The 19,547-nt window shown below is 40.5% G+C and overlaps 1 protein-coding gene and 1 non-coding gene across 15 annotated transcripts in view; one reads left to right on the top strand and one right to left on the bottom strand.

The window, feature by feature from the left end:
* Positions 1-19,547, top strand: part of PASD1 (PAS domain containing repressor 1) — a 121,320-nt gene that overhangs the window by 44,718 nt on the left and 57,055 nt on the right. For 6 of the 14 annotated variants that reach the window (XM_081564596.1, XM_081564589.1, XM_081564594.1 and 3 more), the window contains 4 exons: positions 8,026-8,077; positions 13,244-13,299; positions 14,710-14,831; positions 18,992-19,065. In XM_081564596.1, the coding sequence (XP_081420722.1) occupies positions 13,268-13,299; positions 14,710-14,831; positions 18,992-19,065 (228 nt within the window). In that variant the 5' untranslated portion in view covers positions 8,026-8,077; positions 13,244-13,267. Of the gene's footprint in view, positions 1-289; positions 392-8,025; positions 8,078-11,003; positions 11,121-13,243; positions 13,300-14,709; positions 14,832-18,991; positions 19,066-19,547 lie in introns of those variants that run through there. The other 8 variants (XM_081564599.1, XM_081564591.1, XM_081564598.1 and 5 more) reach the window with 4 other exon arrangements.
* LOC145537349 (U6 spliceosomal RNA) lies at positions 7,781-7,887 on the bottom strand. Its single transcript, XR_014076368.1, has one exon. It is a non-coding gene; the product is annotated as a U6 spliceosomal RNA (small nuclear RNA).

The raw sequence follows: 19,547 nt of genomic DNA, 5'->3' as shown, positions 1-19,547 counted from the left end.
AGACTTCAGGTACAAGCCAGGCAAAGACTGGGTGATAGGATGTAGAGAGCTGCGTCCGAGTGGTGGGTGGCTAGAAAACTCAGAAGTGTCCCATTTATTCAGATGCTGTCTTCTCCAACAATTGGGCCTCCAAAATAGTTTAGAGAGCTTTCAGAGTAATCATCTCAGGATTTAATGAAAGATAAATAAAGTGGGTGGTGTAACACGATATTTTTGCTGAGGTTTGAAAAGCAATATAGAGGAGATGAGGCACATGTGCAAAGACTCATTTGAATCCCACTTCTGTCAGGTACTTACCTGTGTCCTGTGTTGATATGCTCAGTCGTGTCTGACTCTTTGCGGCCCCATGGACTGTAGCCTGCCAGCCTCCTCTGTCCATGAGATTTTCCAGGCAAGTATACTGGAGTGGGTTGCCATTTCCTTCTCCAGGGGATATTCCCAACCCAGGGATTGAACCTGCATCTCTTGTGTCTCCTGTACTGGCAGGCGGATTCTTTACCACTAGCACCTCAGACAAATTACGTTAGCTGCTATCCTAAAACTTCTTTCCAGTTTTATTGAGATATAATTGGCACATAACATTGTGTAAGTTTAGGGGTATAACATAACGATTTGAGATATATATATATATATATATATATATATATATATATATATATACACACACACACATTTAGTTAATGTCTATCACCTCACATAGTTAGTTTTTTCCCCTTGTGAAGAGAACTTTTAAGATCTACTCTCTGAGCAGCTTTCAAATATACAATGCAGTATCGTTGACTATAATCACCATGCTGTAAATCACCTCCCCAAAACTTATTGACTAAAACGGAAAGTTTGTATCTTTGACCACTATCACTAATTTCCCCCTCCATCTCCCCTCCATGCCCCACCTCTGGCAGCGCCTAATCTGTTTCTATGAGGTTTGTTTGCTTGTTTTTAGATTCCACATATGAGTGGCATCATGCAGTATGTCTTTTTCTCCATCTGATGTATTTCACTTAGTGTAATGCCTCAAGATCCATCCTTGTCAAAAATGGCAGGATTGCCTTCTGTGTTATGGCTGAATGATATTCCACGTGGGAAGTGAGAGTAATAGTATGTTACACACCGGGCTGTTGTGAGGAATGAAGGGTGGTTCATGAAATACTGACACCGAGCTATGTGTGAGTAAACTCCATAAAATTATGGCTCCACTCTGCTGGAGCCCTCAGCCTCTCCCAGCCCAACTCCTTGGGTCTTCTAGCCCAGTGCCTCTGCAAGGTCATTGTGTATAAGCATCACCTGGAGATCCAGCACTGAAATTTATTTAGCAGATCTGGTGCAGCTTGAGACTATGATTTCAGGTAGGACCCATTTTGCCGAGCTGGGAACCACATTTAATTTTTTAAAAAAAATTGTTTTTCAATCTTTTTTTTTTTTTTTTTTGATGTGGACCATTTTTAAAGTCTTTATTGAACTTGTTACAGTATTGCTTCTGTTTTATGTTTTGGGTTTTTTTTTTGGCTGCAAGGCATGTGGGATCTTAGCTTCCTGACCAGGGATTGAACTTGTACCCCTTGCACTGGGAAGTCTGGGCTTTGCAGTCAATGGGACCTGGGTTTAAATTCCAATTCTACCTCTTTATAATTGTGTGAGCTTTGTTGAGTTCCTTAACCTTTATAAGTCTTGAGTATCCCAACTGTAAAATCTGGATTATAATACTGACATGTCAAGGTTTTTGTGAGAATTAACATATAGAAAGTGGGACAGAGTAGCCACTCAATAAGTGGTAGCTTACATTAGAGATATATTAACAGCAGTGTAAAGTCAAAAGGATTGTGAGGAAGGTGCAATCTTTTCAGAGAGGGAAGCAATGGCAAAAAAAAAAAAAAAAACTGGCATTACAGAGTGATTTCTTGATGCTGCTTGTTGGGGCACGAAGGAGAGAACCCTGAGATCAAGTCCCACGCAGTCGGCCAGCCGCAGAAATCTAACATGCCAGGGACAAGTGGTATCTCAGGTCTGGATGTAGGGTTGGGCCATGAGGATACCTAATGGATGTGCCCATCATCAGCAATGTCAGGGGAAAGAGCCTGGCTCCGTAGTGGTACCAAGCTACACAGAAGCCTCATCTTCTCTAGCAGAGCGCAGCTGCCCGTCTGTAGCAATGGAGGAGGAGGGTGATCAGATTGATGCTTCTTGGGCATCTTTCTGAGCACCAAGACAAGGATATTGGCCAGAAAACATACTTGAAGTCTGGGACCATAATGTAAGGATGAACTAGTAAAGATGCTGTGGGAATGGATGGAAGCGGGGAGGTTCACAGAGAGGAAAGGATAGCAGTCAAGTGGCTGGAATGAACTGGAGGAAGGAGAAGAGGAGGGCTCCTAGATGTGCCACAGAAAGGGCAATGGGAGAGAGGGGTCAAGGGGCATTGCTGGGGAGGAGCCGGAGGAAAACGTCCCTGGTGGTTTCCGGTAATACCAAATATGCCATCATGAAAAATACTGTTTCACAGAGAGAGAGAGAGAGAGAGAGAGAGCATGCACAGCTCTTCACCTTTCCACACCCCTGAAGGGGCTGAAGTTAATTAGTAAGCACTCGATCACCAAGGAAAAACTGCCTTCTCTGCGGGGCTGCCTGAACCACAGGCAGTTCTTGGGAGGCCTCATGAGCTAGTCAATCGGATTTAGTCCTGTGTCAGCAGCAAGCCGAACTGCTCTGGGCTTTCCCCCACCTTCCTCCTGCCAGTCGGTCAGTTAGCTCAGCCAAGCTGACAGAGACAAGGAAGCCCCTGTGACCTCCACCGTGCAATAATGGCCAGAAAGTGTTTGGCTCGTGTAAACATCTTTTCAAATGTTTATGTGGAATTGGAAAGAAAACCAGAGAGGGTCTGAAGAAAAGCAGAATGTAGAGGTGAATGCATCTTTGGCTCTAACTGTGGTTTCCATATATTTGTTTCTTTTGCAAGTAAAAAGCTCCAAGTATTTAAAATGACATTGTGGAAGACAATCACAACGTGTATTTGGAGTTATAAAATTTGCTGCACATCATCAGGGATCAACTCTGTCTTTCTACAGAGAGACACACACATTTTTCTATAAACAATTGCTCAAAAAAATGGTCTTTGAAATTTCAACAGAATTCTGTTTTTTTTTAAGTTTATAGGAAGAAATGCATGATGGCATGGTTCATTAATTTGAAGTCATCTTCTCTCATTCATATAAGGTTTATTAAATATATTTAATCAGCGAGGAAGAATGAAATCTTTACAATTCTCATGTAGACAATAATGTCATTAAATCTGTATGGCATAAATATATCAGCCCAGTCAGTGGGGTTTTCCAATTTATTTTCAATCAAAACTTTCTTCAAAAATTATAACTCACAAGATTATATGTCATCACTTGTTCATCCATCTGAAGGAAACATGATTTTGCAATGGTTAAAGTCAAGAATGGGCAAGTGGCAAAACCACACTGCAAAAGAGACCCAGAAACAGAATCAGGCTTCCTAATTCCTTCAGGATGTCCCTAAAGAGTGGCTTTTCTTTTCTTGAACATGAGTTCCTTCACAGGCACTCCCTGCATCAGCCTGAGTGCTGGCCTGGGCGAGGTGGTGGGCAAGCCAGGCAATGAAGACAATGAGCCCCATAGCACAGGTGCACACACAGCAACAGGTCAAAGGTCCACTCCTTCCGAGATCGAAGCTGAGGTCTGTTCTCAGCATATCTTGTGTCCCTTTCTGAGGACAGTGTCAGGTCAACTGTGTCCATTGTTATATTCCCAGCATCCCACAACTGTTCCGGGCAGAAAATGCATGCTGAATAAATGTTTGGTGAATAAAAGAATGAATGAAAAAACACCAAGTCCTGCCTGCCAAAATGCTGGTAAACAACTTTCACCCAGTTAATCTGGTTCCTAAAAGACAGACTGGCCAAAAAAAAAAAAAAAAAGGAAACTTCAGATCTGCAGAGAAAACTAAAAGTCTCAAAGTTCAAAGTGTATCCCTTACTGGTTTTGCACTTTGGGGGAATGCTGTCTCCAGGTCTCTTACCCTGAGGCAATGAGGAATACTAAAAGGCAAAAGGTTCTTCCATCCTTCACCATTCTGACAGAATGGTTCAAGTTTCTGTACAGTGCAGTAAAAACTGGCGCTGAAAGAGATCTGCAATCCATTAAATTCCTAATCCTAGTCTTATTTCAATTACGTCTGTGGATTGTCTATATACCCCTCTGAAATTTTGCAATTCATTTAATCCCTGTCTGCGCTATTCCTTAGAAGCACACAGATTTACGGCTGATATCTACGTAAATTCACTGATTCAAGGCCAGGGAATAAGCACTGCAGGACTAGAAGCTTCACAGAAGGCAGTACCAAAGATTGTTGTGTAATGGACACAGACACCTTCAACCAGTGGGTGGAAAGAACATCAGAGGAATAAAACAGAGCCTGAGTAAGGGCACCAAGGTTAAAGGTCATGGTTATATCAAGTGATCCTTACTGCTTCCTAGCATGTGATCTTGGGCGAGTTACTTAACCGTTTTGAGCCTCTGTGTCCCCATCTGTAAAATAAGAATAATACTAGCACCATTTCACAGGGCTGTTGCGAAAATTCACTGGCATACTGGATATCAAAGTGCTCACCCGAGTGCCGGATACAGAGTAAGACCACAATAAATGCCTATAAACAAAGTGTGATAAGAGACAGAAAGCAGAATAGTGGTTACCAGGGACACAGTTTAATAGGGACAGGGCTTTAGTTTGGGATGATGAGAAACTTCTGGAAATGAAGAGCGGTAATGGTTGCATAGCAGTGTGAATGTATTTAATGCCACTCAACTGGGCTTACAAATGTTAACTGTTTAACACACTGTTTAACACCAGTTCTCATATTCTTTTTCTTAGTTTTATTTATTTATTGGCTGCACTGGGTCTTCGTTGCTCCATGGGCTTTTCTCTAGTTACACAGAGTGGGGGTTACTCTCTAGTTGCAGTGCTCAGGCTTCTCATTGCAGCAGCCGCTCTTGTTGCAGAGCACAGGCGCTAGAGCACAGATTCAATAGTTTTGGTGCACAGGCTCAGTTGCTCCATGGCATGTGGGGTCTTCTTGGACCAGGGGTCGAACCTGTGTCTCCTCCATTGGCAGGAAGATTCTTTACCACTGAACTACCAGGGAAGCCCTCTTGTATTATTTTTGAGAGGTGTTTCTTAATTTTGAATGCCACACATACTAATTAGAGCAAACTTTAAACATGCAAGAAAAAATATTTAACCTCCCAAAATTTCATGATCCAAAGACACCTCTGAATGTTTCTTGCCCCCAGTCCTGTTTTCTGCACAGTATTTTATTTGTTCATCTGTATACCATGGTTTAAATGATTGGACTGATATATATTATACAACATTGTTACCTTTTCCAGCTAGTATTATAATAATTATTTTTTCATAATACAGATTCTTCACAAACATACTTTCCATACTGCCTCTGCACTGGTTAAAAAACATATGAAAAGGTCACTGGAGAGCATCACAAATGCTGAGACTTTCCACGAAATAAGAAACGCAGTCTTGGGAGGATGGATAAAGGGAGTTTGAACTCCTAGTCCCAGGCAAATATTACCCTATTTCAAATTGAAGAATGCAACCAGTGTAGACATTCCACATGGCACTTCATTAAAATTCTACTCTATAACTGCTCAGGCAGAACAGGCCGAGGTGGCTGAGTCCTTGAATCTATCTGAATTGGTGGAGAGTTTGTTGGAAAGGTCATCAACCCTGAGATGTGTAAGTAAATTCCTTACAGTGTTGTAGTCTTTATGCATAGGCTTTCTTCTCCCCTAGATGTGCATCCAGAAAAAGTCCTGCTCTTGCTGTTCTGTTGCTCATCAGCCCATTTTCTCTGCTTCCCCGACTGCAGAGTGTTAAAATGTTGAGACTCTTTGAAGATGTCCAGGGATGATGGGAGACAACACAGTAGGCCTAGCTGAGTTGTCCAGTAGTTCTCAGGATGTGTTCACTTTGATTGTCATTCAAGATTAAGACTTTAGTGTCATTTAGTCCTAAACTGTGTGTGCACATGTTATGTGTGTCACATGGGCCCCAGACATGGCCCCTGCAACGTGCTGCAAGAGCATTAGCAGCAGAAGCCTAGACTGACATCCAGAGACTGGTGCTTCCCTGGAGCCTGAACCGTGACTGTGTTGACTTATTTGCTTTTGGCAGTTATGAGACTGCGAAACTGAGTTAAGATTCCTTTGACTGTGCATCTTATCCTAACTGAACGTTGATAACCTATGCCATCCTGATCATCACACTAGAAAGTATCTGCATCAGTGATTCTCAACCACAGAGAGTAATCATAATCCATCTATTCAGTGTGTTCGCTCGTGAACTAAAACAAAATGTGTGTGTATCTGTGTACACACACCAGAAAATTGGAAGTGGCTTTGCCTCCACAAAATAGGAAATCTTTGCAAGCATGACTCACTTGACTTTTTTGATCTTTGCTTCCTTGATGCTTCAGATGGTAAAGAATCTGCTTGCCAATGCAGGAGACTCGAGTTCTATCCCTGGGTCAGAAAGATCCCCTGGAGAAGGGAATGGCAACCCACTCTGGTATTCTTGCCTGGAGAATCCCATGGACAGAGGAGCCTGCTGGGCTACAGTCCATGGGGTCGCAAAGAGTCAGACACGACTGAGCAACTTTTGCAAAATTTGATGAGATTTTTTTAGGTGATTTCCCATTGATTTTGGAAAAAGCCATTCAACACACAACTCTGCTATTCTGAAAGAAAATAATTATTACATTGCATAGGAAAATACTTTGCTGGTTACTTTTGGCCTGAGAACTTTTAATGAACTGTATTCTTTTTTTCACTCTTTGTGTATTCTTTTCCCTGTGTCAGTTTCTAAGTCTTTGTTTTAGAATGAGTTACTGAGTGGAACAGATCAGTAATTAACAGGTGCCTGGAACGACCTTGTCCAGTGATTAAGGGAAGTCATTGGATATTCAGTGGTGTGGGTTTTTTAAAAAAATAATAATTAACATTTATTTAGCATTTACCACTATGCCAAAGAGACGTGTTCATTCAGTCTTTACAACAAGCCTATGAAATGGTGGGTACTATTATTATCCCCCTTTTCCAAGCAAGGAGATTGAAACTTAGTTTAACTTGCGTGATCAATAGTGGAGACAGTATGAAATACTGCCCCTTATATTTATATAATCTGAGAATATATTTGGAGATTCTGGCAGGAACATTTTTTTTTAATTTATTTTTTATTGAAGGATAATTGCTTTACAGAATTTTGTTGTTTTCTGTCAAGCCTCAAAATGAATCAGCCATAGGTATACATACATCCCCTCCCTTTTGAAACTCCCTCCCATCTCCCTCCCCATCCCACCCCTCTAGGTTGATAGAGAGCCCCTGTTTGAGTTTCCTGAGCCATACAGCAAATTCCCATTGGCTATCTATTTTACATATGGTAATGTAAGTTTCCATGTTATTCTTTCCATACATCTCACCCTTTCCTCCCCTTTCCCCATGTCCATAAGTCTATTCTCTATGTCTGTTTCTCCATTGCTGCCCTGTAAATAAATTCTTCAGTACCATTTTTCTAGATTCTGTATATATGAGTTAGAATACGATATTCATCTTTCTCTTTCTGACACATTTCACTCTGTATAACAGGTTCTGGGTTCATCCACCTCATCAGTACTGACTCAAATGTGTTCCTCTTTATGGCTGAGTAATATTCCATTGTGTATATGTACCACAACTTCTTTATCCATTCAAAAAATATGAAACGCTTCACAAATTTGCATGTCACCCTTGCACAAGGGCCATGCTAATCTTCTCTGTATCTTTCCAATTTTAGTATATGTGCTACTGAAGCAAGCACTGGCAGGAAAATTTAATGGTGTATTTTGAGTGTCTTCTCTGTGTAGAGCTGGGTGCTGTTGGAAATAACAGAGACATATAAAGCATGACGGTTATATGTATTTATTTATATGTTGTATGTATGTATTTATTTTGGCAGAGTCTTAACCACTGGACGGCCAGGCAAGTCACACAACTCTTCTGTTATTGAGGTATTTTTATTTATTAATTTTATTATTTTAGACTTGTGTATTTAAATAGCTTGCAAACAGACTTTGTTGTCCCAATATATAGAAAGGGCTATATGAAAACACACATACACACATACTCTATGGTTCAGTTCAGTTCAGTCGCTCAGTCTTGTCCAACTCTTTGCGACCCCATGGATTGCAGCACGCCAGGCCTCCCTGTCCATCACCAACTCCCAGAGTTTACTCAAACTCATGTCCATTGAGTTGGTCATTCCATCCAGCCATCTCATCCTCTGTTGTCCCCTTCTCCTCCCACCTTCAATCTTTTCCAGCATTAGGGTCTTTTCAAATGAGTTAGCTCTTCGCATCAGGTGGCCAAAGGATTGGAGTTTCAGCTTCAGCATCAGTCCTTCCAATGAAAATTCAGGACTGATTTCCTTTAGGATGGACTGGTTGTATCTCTTTGCAGTCCAAGGGATGCTCAAGAGTCTTCTCCAACACCACAGTTCAAAAGGATCAGTTTTCAGCACTCAGATTTCTTTATAGTTCAACTGTCACATCCATATACATGACTACTGGAAAAACTATCTCTTTGACTAGATGGACCTTTGATGGCAAAGTAATGTCTCTGCTTTTTAGTATGGTGTCTAGGTTGGTCATAACTTTTCTTCCAAGGAGCAAACGTCTTTTAATTTCATGGCTGCAATCACCATCTGCAGTGGTTCTGGAGCCACAAAAATAAAGTCTGTCACTGTTTCCACTGTTTCCCCATCTATTTCCCATGAAGTGATGGGACCAGATGCCGTGATCTGTTTTCTGAGTGTTGAGTTTTAAGCGAACTTTTTCACTCTCCTCTTTCACTTTCATCAAGAGGCTCTTTAGTTCTTCTTCGCTCTCTGCCATAAGGGTGGTGTCATCTGCATATTTGAGGTTGTTGATATTTCTCCCTGCAATCTTGATTCCAGCTTGTGCTTCATCCAGCCCAGCTTTTCTCATGATGTACTCCGCATATAAGTTAAATAAGGCAATAAAGCAGAAGTAAATGTTTTTCTGGAACTCTCTTGCTTTTTTGATGATCCAGTGGATGTTGGCAATTTGATCTCTGGTTCCTCTGCCTTTTCTAAATCCAGCTTGAACATCTGGAAGTTCACAGTTTATGTATTGTTGAAGCCTGGCTTGGAGAATTTTGAGCATTACTTAAATAGTGTGTGAGGTGCGTGCAATTGTGCGGTAGTTTGAGCATTCTTTGGCATTGCCTTTCTTTGGTATTTCAATGAAAACTGACCTTTTCCAGTCCTGTGGCCACTAATGAGTTTTCCAAGTTTGCTGACATATTTCATGCAGCACTTTCACAGCATCATCTTTTAGGATTTGAAATAGCTCAACTGGAATTCCATCACCTCCACTAGCTTTGTTCATAGTTATGCTTCCTAAGGCCCACTTGACTTCTCATTCCACAATGTGTGGCTCTAGGTGAATGATAACACCATTGTGATTATCTGGGTTGTGAAGATCTTTTTTGTATAGTTCTTTTTTGTATTCTTGCCACATCTTCTTAATATCTTCTGCTTCCGTTAGGTCCATACCATTTCTGTCCTTTATTGTGTCCATCTTTGCATGAAATGTTCCCTTGGTGTCTCTCATTTTCTTGAAGAGATCTCTAGTCTTTCCCATTCTATTGTTTTCCTCTATTTCTTTGCACTGATCACTGAAGAAGGCTTTCTTATCTCTCCTTGCTATTCTTTGGAATTCTGCATTCAAATGGGTATATCTTTCCTTTTCTCCTTTGCCTTTCACTTCTCTTCTTTTCACAGCTATTTGTAAGGCCTCCTCAGACAACCATTTTGTCTTTTTGCATTTCTTTTTCTTGTGGATGGTCTTGATCCCTGCCTCCTGTACAATGTCATGAACCTCTGTCCATAGTTCTTCAGGCCCTGTATGAGATCTAACCCCTTGTATCTATTTCTCACTTTCACTGTATAATCCTAAGGGATTTAGTAGAAATTTCAAAATTATAATGATTTTTTTGTCACAAATCAAATTTCTGTTTATGCATGGAACTGTTTCTAATGGGTCTCTTCTGTCCTATGCTTTGTACCCTTATCTATTTACCTCAAAGGTATGTAGCTTTGCAAGAAGTCTTGATGTCTAGCAGAACACATCTTTGTACATTTTTAGTCTTCAAAATTATTGTAGATATTTCTGACTTGTTGATCTTGATGTGAATTCTGTAATTAACTTGTGAAAATATATAGAAAACCAAACCCAAGCAAAAATTTACTGGGTTTTGATCAGAGTTAATTTGTAGATTAGTTGGGTAGCTCTGATAAAACTGAAAATTCCTGTCCAGGGATATGATGTATCTTTCTATTTATTTAGATATTTTTATGTTAATCAATAAAAACATTCTTTTTTGTATAATAATATTGCACATTTTGTTAAATTAGCTCCTAGCACTGTATCATTTCCTTTACTATATATATGAAGAATCATGTGTTATTTAAGAACACAAAAGGTGATTTGAGTAATTATAGAGATTTGGCTCTTTTTGATGGAATTATATAACACCATAAATACATATAATGCAATTTTAATAAGTTATAATTAGGTTATTAAATATTTTGGAATTTAACATTAATATTCATTATAATCCAGTTAGAAATACTGTCTGATTTTCTGTGTTTAAACCTTTTCCAAAGGTTCATTCTTTGATTCAGAAATGATTTACAGGGATATTGTTTAATTTCCAAATGTTTGGGGGTTTTCCAGGGATTTATCTATTTATTATTGATTTCTAATTTAATTCTGTTTTCATCAGAGAACATAGTCTGTATGCCTTTAATGATTTAAAGTCACTGAAACTGGTCTCATGGCCCAGTACATTTTGAATCATCATGACAGTTGGAATGTTAAGCGAGTGTTCTACAGTTGCTTGGCGCAGTACTCTGTCATCAAATGAGGACAAGTCTGTTGGCAGGCTAGTAAGTCTCCAGTGTCCCTACTTCTTTCCTATTTGGCCCATTAATTACTGATAGAGGAGTGTTTCAACTCACCAGATGTAATTGTGGGTTTGTTTATTCCTCCTTTTAGTTCTTACTTCATTTTCAAACTTTGTAATGAGGAGTATACCCGTTTAGGATTGTTTTACCTTCTTGACTGACTCCTTTCTCATAATGAAATGTCCCTCTTTTTCTCTAAGACTATTCCTTACCTAGAATCTTTAATATTAATTAGCCACTTAAGCTTTACATCATTAAGGTTACATAGTATATATATATTTCTGTTATTTTACTTATAAGTTGTGACTTTATAATTCAAGTGAGTATCTTGTAGACAAGATAGTTTGGTCTTACTTTTGTCCCATTTTGACACTCCTAGGCTTTGTATTTGTGCCTTTAGTCCACTGACAGTTAACATAATTATTAATACAGTGAGGTTTAAGTCTACCATCTTTCTATATGTTTTCTGTTTGTCCCATTTGATCTTTGTTTTCTTTGCCTTCTTTTTCTGCTTCTGGATGAAATGAGTAATTAATAGTCCATTTTATCTCTTTTGATTTATAATCTAAATCTCATGTGTGCTTTATTTGTTGCTCTAGGCAGTTTATAGTATACATCTTTAATTTATTACTGTCTGATGTGAATTAATATTGTGCCACTTCATGTATAATATAAGGACCTCATAACAGTAGATTTTTGCTTTCCACCCTCCTGTCTTTTGTATTATTATTGTAATAGATTTGATATCAATATGCATTGTAAACCTTACAGTTCCTTGCTTTTATTTCAGTTATCTTTTAAAGAAATTGAAGATGCAAATATTATATTTACTCACGTACATATTATTTCCAGTTCTTTTCATTTCTTTATGTAGATATAACTTTCCATCTGGCAACCTTTTCCTTCTATTTGAAGTCCTTCCTTTAACATTTCTGATAATGGTAGTATGCTGGCCTTGACTTCTTGCATTTTTTGTTCATCTGGAGGTGTCTTTATTTTACCTTCAGCTTCTTCGAAGGGTTCATTCTTAATGGATATAGAATTCTAGGTTGATTTGTTTGCCCCCAGAACTTTAAAGATGCTTCATTTTCTCTTGGCTTGGGTTATTCTGATGAGAAGTCAGACAGAGGACATTCTTCCCCACTCTGTATTAAATGTATCTTTTATTTCTGTTTGCTTTTAAGATTTTCTCTTTGCAATTGCTTATCAGCAGTTTATTTATGATGTGCCTTGGTAAGCTTTTCATGGTGTTTAGTTCTTGGATTCATTGAGCTTCAAGAATATATGAATTTATGTTTTTCATCCAGTATGGGAACAATTGGCCATTATCCAAATATTACTTTTCTTCTCCCTTCTAGAAATCTAGTTACCTATATTTTAGATTGCCTGATGTTATCCCATCCGAAAGCTCTGTTCATTTCTTCAGTCTTTTCCCAGCACTCTGCTAGATGTGAAGGATGTAAGTTATGCTTCGTCATCTCCCCAGCAGCACAGGTTCGTGAACTAACCAGCTTGTTCTCAGTATCTGCCCAGGGTTTGACACCTGAGCTTTCTCTTATTTTCTTGAGAGCATTTAGAAGATGTTTGCTACATTTTAACAGTGCCTTCTTATTTAATGCACATGTATTTGAGTGTGATTGACTTCTATCTTGAGTTTTCAACCTTGAGGTTGTGTGTGAGTCTAATTACACAATTCAAAGCAGAGACTTCTGGTGTTGTCAAGGTCATTCTTCTATGCCGATTTCTGTGATATCAATGATAAATGCAGGCTTTTGTCTAGTGTGGCATGACATTGTGGCTAGGTATGAAGTTTTCAGTCTACATCTGTCTTTGTTTCACTGTGTTCATGAAATCAGTGGAAGTTAAAGGAATCTAAGGGTACAGAATGAAACTAACAAGTACCTGACTTTGGGATTAAGTTGTGTAACTTCACAGTGTTTTTGCAACTTTTTCCAAATACATTCATTTGTAGTATTATTGTGACAAACATTCACTGGGGATCACACAGTAAAGCAAGTCTTTAACATCTACAGATTGTGTGAATGAGGTTATTGGTACTTAATAAGATTCTCTTTAAAAGAAGTAGGCATTCCTCAAGGGAAATTGAGAATTTTGATTAATCTTATCGCTTTCTGTGATTCATCATAGACTGATTTCCTAGTAAAATGTGGCTCTACTTTGATTTCAGGGTTCTTTGTTATATCACTGAAAAATGGATGAAGATGGCGGAAGAAAAAGGAAGCGGTATGAATTCCTAACTGATATTTTCCTCAAAGACCCCTCTCCTGTCCTCCCTTCCTATTTCACATCTTGCAAAATTCTCCTTCCTCTGGGAAACTTGACTAACTCAGAGAAATATGACCTCTCTGGTGGGTACTTCATATCCCTCACCCTAATTGTATTATAATACTTTGTAGGCTTCCTATGGGCTTCCCAGGTGGTGCTGGTGGTAAAGAACCTGCCTGCTAATGCAGGAGACTAAGAGACTCGGGTTCGATCCCTGGGCCAGGAAGATCCCTTGGAGGAGGGATGGCAACCCACTCCAGTATTCTTGCCTGCAGAATCCCATGGACAGAGGAGCCTGGCAGGCTATAGTCCATGGAGTCGCAAGAGTTAGACACAGCTGAGTGACTGAGCATGCACGCTCTCTCTCTATGTCCTGACGACCTCCCTCATCAAACTGTGCCCTCCATGCCTTGCACAGTGGCTGCTCAGAGCTGACACTGAATAAACGCTTTATACTCCATGATCAGTTGAAAAGTCTGCTTGGGGGCCTTGGCTTGCCTAGAGTAGAAATTCATGTACATTTGAGAAGGTTAATAATGTTATTTCTCCAGTCTGAGAATCTAAAGTAAATTCCATCCTACTGGTCAAGAAGTTTTTGTCATAATTTTTCAGAATGGTCTGTGTTTTAAAGTTAAAAATTAAAATTTCAATTAGCATTTCATTGCTAAACTTTCTCTGTGAAACGGAGCATTGGCTTCAAGAAAGCCTCTTCAGTAATTAGAGATGATTTAGAAATAGTTTTCTTTAATCAGAAGTACTCTGAAAAAGCAGGTAAGATTATATAGTAGAACAAAGAGCCACCATTATATTCAAATTAATTTGGACTTATTTGATATAATTCATAGGCCACTGTACAAGACACTGTGTGGGCTTTGCTATGGGAAACATGGAGACAGATATGGTCTCAACCTATTCTCAACAGCCTCAGAGTCTGAGGGACCTGAGATTGGCTTTCAAAAATTCTTATTTTAGTGTTGACAGTTTTGTTATGTGAGTTATCAAAGGACCAGATTTTTGCCCAGATGTTGACAATAACATCTCCCTTTCTCTCTCCTTATTTCTCCCCATCCATTGTTCCATCATCTGAATTCTCAGTCCTACCCTTTAATAAGGGCTTCCCAGGTGGTGCTAGTAATAACCTGCCTGCTAATGCAGGAGACGTAAGAGACATGGGTTCAATCCCTGGGGTGGGAACATCCCCTGGAGGAGAGCAGGGCAACCCACTTCAGTATTCTTGCCTGGAGAATCCCATAGACAGAGGAGCCTGGCAGACTACAGTCCACAGGGCTGCAAAGAGTCAGACACAACTGAAGCGACTTAGCATGCATGTACCCTTATGAATAACCTTCTTTGTCTTTTGCCAATTAGATATTCAGATTTGACTGAAGATCAAAAAAAGGAGCACATCAATTCTACCCTCGGAAGACTACGTGCATTTTTGCAGAAGCATGGCTCTCCTGTGAAGAAACACAAAGTGGAAAAATCACAGGGTATTTCTACTCTTTCACAAAAGACAGGTTTCAGCTGAGCTTAGCCATATTGAAAATTAGCTATGGGTGGGACAACTGGAACTCTCTGTTTACCTCAAACATCATTGTGTGGGATTAATAATGAGATGGGGCTTCCCTGGTGACACAGTGATAAAGAATCCGCCTGCCAATGCTGGAGATGCGGGTTCGATCCCTGGGTTGGGAAGATCCCCTGGAGGAGGAAATGGTAACCCACTCCAGTATTTTTGCCTGGGAAATCCCATGGACAGAGGAGTCTGGTAGGCTATAGTGCATGGGGTCACAAAGAGTTGGACACAACTGAGCGACTAAATAGTAGCAGCAGCAGCAGCAGCAATGATGAGATGATCTCCTGAAGCAACTTCTATTATGTAGATATTTAGCTTCTCTCCATTTATAATTTTCTTATGCTCGATGCTGATAACATTATTGAGGTTCATGCAAAAGTGGAATAAGGAAATGAGAATTAGTAGAAGTATTCTGGGCAACAGTAGTGCAGATTTCTGTATCTTAGGCACTTGAAAGCTTATGTAAATGTTGCTAAGGGAAACAGGGCCCCAGGGGTGTCAAATAGTACCTATAATATTTAAGTATATTTAACTCAAAACATCTGAGCGGGTTACGTTCACAAGCATGCAATCATGCTGTAGAAGATCTCTCTTACCTTAAAAATATTTTTTTGGCCCCATGATACCTTCAGCTGTTGCCCTATTTCTGTGCCCCCTTCACAACAAAACTTCTCGAAATGATTGTATTGACCCTGTGTTCACTTCCTCATGCCCCATCCTTTCTAAACCCACTTCACTGAGCCTGGAGCTCTCACCACTCCAGGACAACTACTTCTGTCAGGAATAGCAGTGGCCTCCACATTGGTTACGGAGAAGGCAATGGGACCCCACTCTAGTACTCTTGCCTGGAAAATCCCATGGACGGAGGAGCCTGGTGGGCTGCAGTCCGTGGGGTCGCTAGGAGTCGGAGACGACTGAGTGACTTCCCTTTCACTTTTCACTTTCACGCATTGGAGAAGGAAATGGCAACCCACTCCAGTGTTCTTGCCTGGAGAATCCCAGGGAGGGCGGAGCCTGGTGGGCTGCCGTCTATGGGGTCGCACAGAGTCGGACACGACTGAAGCGACTTAGCGCAGCAGCAGCCACATTGCTGAGGTCTTTGGTGCCTTAACTATCCTCATCTTTCATGATATTTCAAAAACATTGGACAGGTGACCACTCCCTCCTTCTTGAAGCATCTTTCTCTCAGCTTCCAGGATACTTGGGTAACTGGATTCTGGGTTTTCTCCTAACTTATTGACCATTCCTTCTCTCTCTCTTTTTCCCTTTCCCTTTTCAACTTTGAATCATGGATGTGCCCTAGGGCTCAGTCCTAGGACCTTTTGTCTTCTCTGTCTACAGTCATTCCTCAGGTAATCTCATCCAGTCCCTTAATTTGAAGGGGTACTTGGATGTCAGTGCCTCCCATTTTTAAAATCTATCTGCAGCCCAAACCTCCTCCCTTACCTCCATACTTGAGGATCATGCTGCTGCTGCTGCTGCTGCTAAGTCGCTTCAGTCGTGTCCGACTCTGTGCGACCCCATAGACGGCAGCCCACCAGGCTCCCCCGTCCCTGGGATTCTCCAGGCAAGAGTACTGGAGTGGGGTGCCATTGCCTTCTCCTTGAGAATCATACTCATTATTAAATCAGCAAGAGAGTTTCCTCGGTGACTTCTTTGCTTGGATGTCTAACAGGAAAAGTAACATCACCATACAGGACCTCTCAATTCCTCTCAGACTCTCAGCCTTGATTTTCCCAGTTTCAGTAAAAGTACCATCATTCTTCTAGCAGCTCAAAATAAACTCCAGCTGTCATTCTTGTGTCCTCCACCAATCCACCAGCAAATCCTTTTAGCTTTGCTTCTGAAGTAGATCTCAAATCCATTCACTCTGCCACTCCCATAGCCTTGGTGGACCAACCTAATCCAGGCCACCACCATCTATTCCATTTGAACACACTTTCCAGTGAGGCTCCCTTGCTTCACTCTTGCTGCCTAGTTTGACCCATTTTTCATAAACAGCCGTAATGATCTTTTAAAAATATATGTCAAGCGACTTCCCTGGTGGTTTAGTGGTTGGGACCCTGTGCTCTCGATGCAGGGGCCCCTGGTCAGGGAACTCATTCACGTTTGCCTCAACGAAATATAGAAAAAATATATTTTCTAATAAAAATATTAGAAAAAAACCGTATGTCACTCTCCTGCTTGAAAGCACATGCTGTTCCACTCAAAACAATGCTGACTCCCTCACGTACACTAAATAATGTGGTCCTGCCTGTCTCTCAGACTTTATTTCCCATTGCTCTATCCCTTGGTCACCCTACAGTAGTCCCTTTGACCTCCTGTTATTTAAATTGGCCACAATCTTTCCTGTCACCCTTTGTACTTACTGCTTCCTCTGCCTGAGATGCTTTCCTTGCTGCCGGATTTTCACATGGCTCTCTTCCTGCCACTTTTTACTTTCTCAGCAAGGCTTTCCCTGGGCACCCAGTTGAAATTATTGTACTTCAAGATATATGCAATGACCGTTTCCCTGGTCTATGTGTTGGTTATCTGTCTACCTTCCCTACCGGTCTGTAAGATTCAAAAGAATGGTCACTTTATTTGTCTTGTTCGTGCTCTATCCTTAGCCTCTAAAACAGAGTAGGATACATAGTAGGAGCCCAGTACATGGTATTTGAACTAAATGAATGAATGAGGTTCAGGTTAACAAGAATTGCCAGGTTTCTATTGTGAGTTAAGTACTATGCTGGACACCGGGGTTGTAGTGAAGAATTGTATATGGTGCCCTCCCTAGAAACAAAACAAGGACAAGTTCATGGGTAATACAGTAATGTAGAAAAGCCCTTTATGGTTGTTTTATAAAATACATAGGTTTTATTTTCCGGAAATATATGGACTATCTTTTGTCTTTTGTATTTCTTTGTAGGGAGTATAGGAGATGCAAGTCACTAGGTAGAGGTGAAAGTGGGGAGATGACCTCAGAAATCAGCCTTGGGAGAGGGGCATGGTTTGTTTTCTGAGTTGGAGAAGTTGTGACCAGAATTCAGTTTCCAGGCCGGGACAGGGGTCAGGAACAGTGATTGTGAGGTGGTTGTGCAACCGGCATGGCTTAGGTTTCATATTTTTCTTCCTTCCCACCTAGTTAGACGCCCTCCTCTCATCCCTTCTAAAGTGAGGGTTCAGGAGCTCTTCTGCTCATGCCTGGGCCCCTTCTTGTTCACTCATAGAAAAGGACCTGAGACTCCTGCCCACCAAGAGAGCGAGTGCTGCTGTCAGATTTGCCTTTGTCTAGGGATTTAACATTTTGAATAGACATTACAGTTTTATGGGTCTCCTCACCATTTTTGTGAGGAGAAGAGACAAACATTTATGGACATACATTCAAATAACTGGAGATTGGAGGGCTGTGTTAGTGAGGTCCCCGGGTGAGTGAAGTCAGTGGAACAGGTGGGATTGGGGGAGGTGAAGCGGGGTGGATGTTGACAGCAAAGGCTCTGAGTGAGTTCAGGAGCTGAAGCTGTTCATTGGGAAAACCAGAAAACCTTGAGGCATGGAGAAGGGGGTATGGGAGACAGAAGAGTGTCCACAGCTTTGGAGAATTACGAGATACAGCTTAAGGATTTTCTAGTTGAGGGCCTTTGCTAAAAGCTTAATTTGATGAAACAGTCATGGAATTCTGTATGTTAGCCAGGTACTGAGGACATTTTCAGTGTCTTAATACACCTGGAGCATTCAACAGCCTGTACCTTATCTGGTATATTGTGAATATTAGGTTTGGATAGAATTTGGAAGAGTTAAAGAAGTCAAGAAAGGGAAAGAATTGGGAGTTGAAGATCATACCATTGTTAGAAAGATCATCCTGCGTACAGTAGAAATTGAGATGGGTGATCTTCAAGGTCTTTTTCAATTCCGAACACTTCTTTGTTGATGATAGCTTATAAGCAATTAGTTAGTCTACCTCAGATTCTTCATTAGCACTCAGCATTTTCTCATGAGAGTCTTTTCTATAAAATTGATTATAACTTTGAAAAATCTAATACCCATAAGCTAATCATTTTAATGTGACCATTTTTTATCCTTTCTTCCTTACAGAAACCTCTACAGAGATGCCTGATTGGACTCCATCGTTTCAAAGCTATGAAGATTTTATCCAGAAGACACTACAAGTAGGAGGGAGTTTATCGTCTAATTGCTTCATATGTAGAATGCATGCAGTAAAACATACAGAATACTGTTTTTCAAAGTGTGGCTAGGGGACTCTACCTTCAGAATTACCTAGGGAACTTGGTAAAAACACAGATTCCTGAAACCCACCTTAAACTGTTTGAATTGGAATCTCTATCTTGGTAAGGCCAGGAGCCTTCATGTCTAGCAGGCTGCCTGGATGCTTCTTATGCCAATTGAACCCACCGATCTCCAGTGACAACAAAAATGAACAAGTGTTTGCATAGTTTAGTGGCAAGTTAATTAATTATCTGGTAGACTCATTCAACACGGGTTGTTAGATTCTACAGATTAAGCCTTTTCATTCCTTACTTTTTTCCCCTCAAGGACATGAGATGTTTATGGTTTCTACTTCCAAAGGAACTGGTAGGTTTCACTGAGTTCAAAGGCCACAAACTAAAGCCCAAATAACCACGATCCTTTG

This window comes from Giraffa tippelskirchi, chromosome X (assembly GCF_054371585.1).
Source record: "Giraffa tippelskirchi isolate mGirTip1 chromosome X, T2T-mGirTip1v1.2.pri, whole genome shotgun sequence".
NCBI lineage: Eukaryota > Metazoa > Chordata > Mammalia > Artiodactyla > Giraffidae > Giraffa > Giraffa tippelskirchi.
This window is presented reverse-complemented; position numbering and strand designations above follow the sequence as displayed.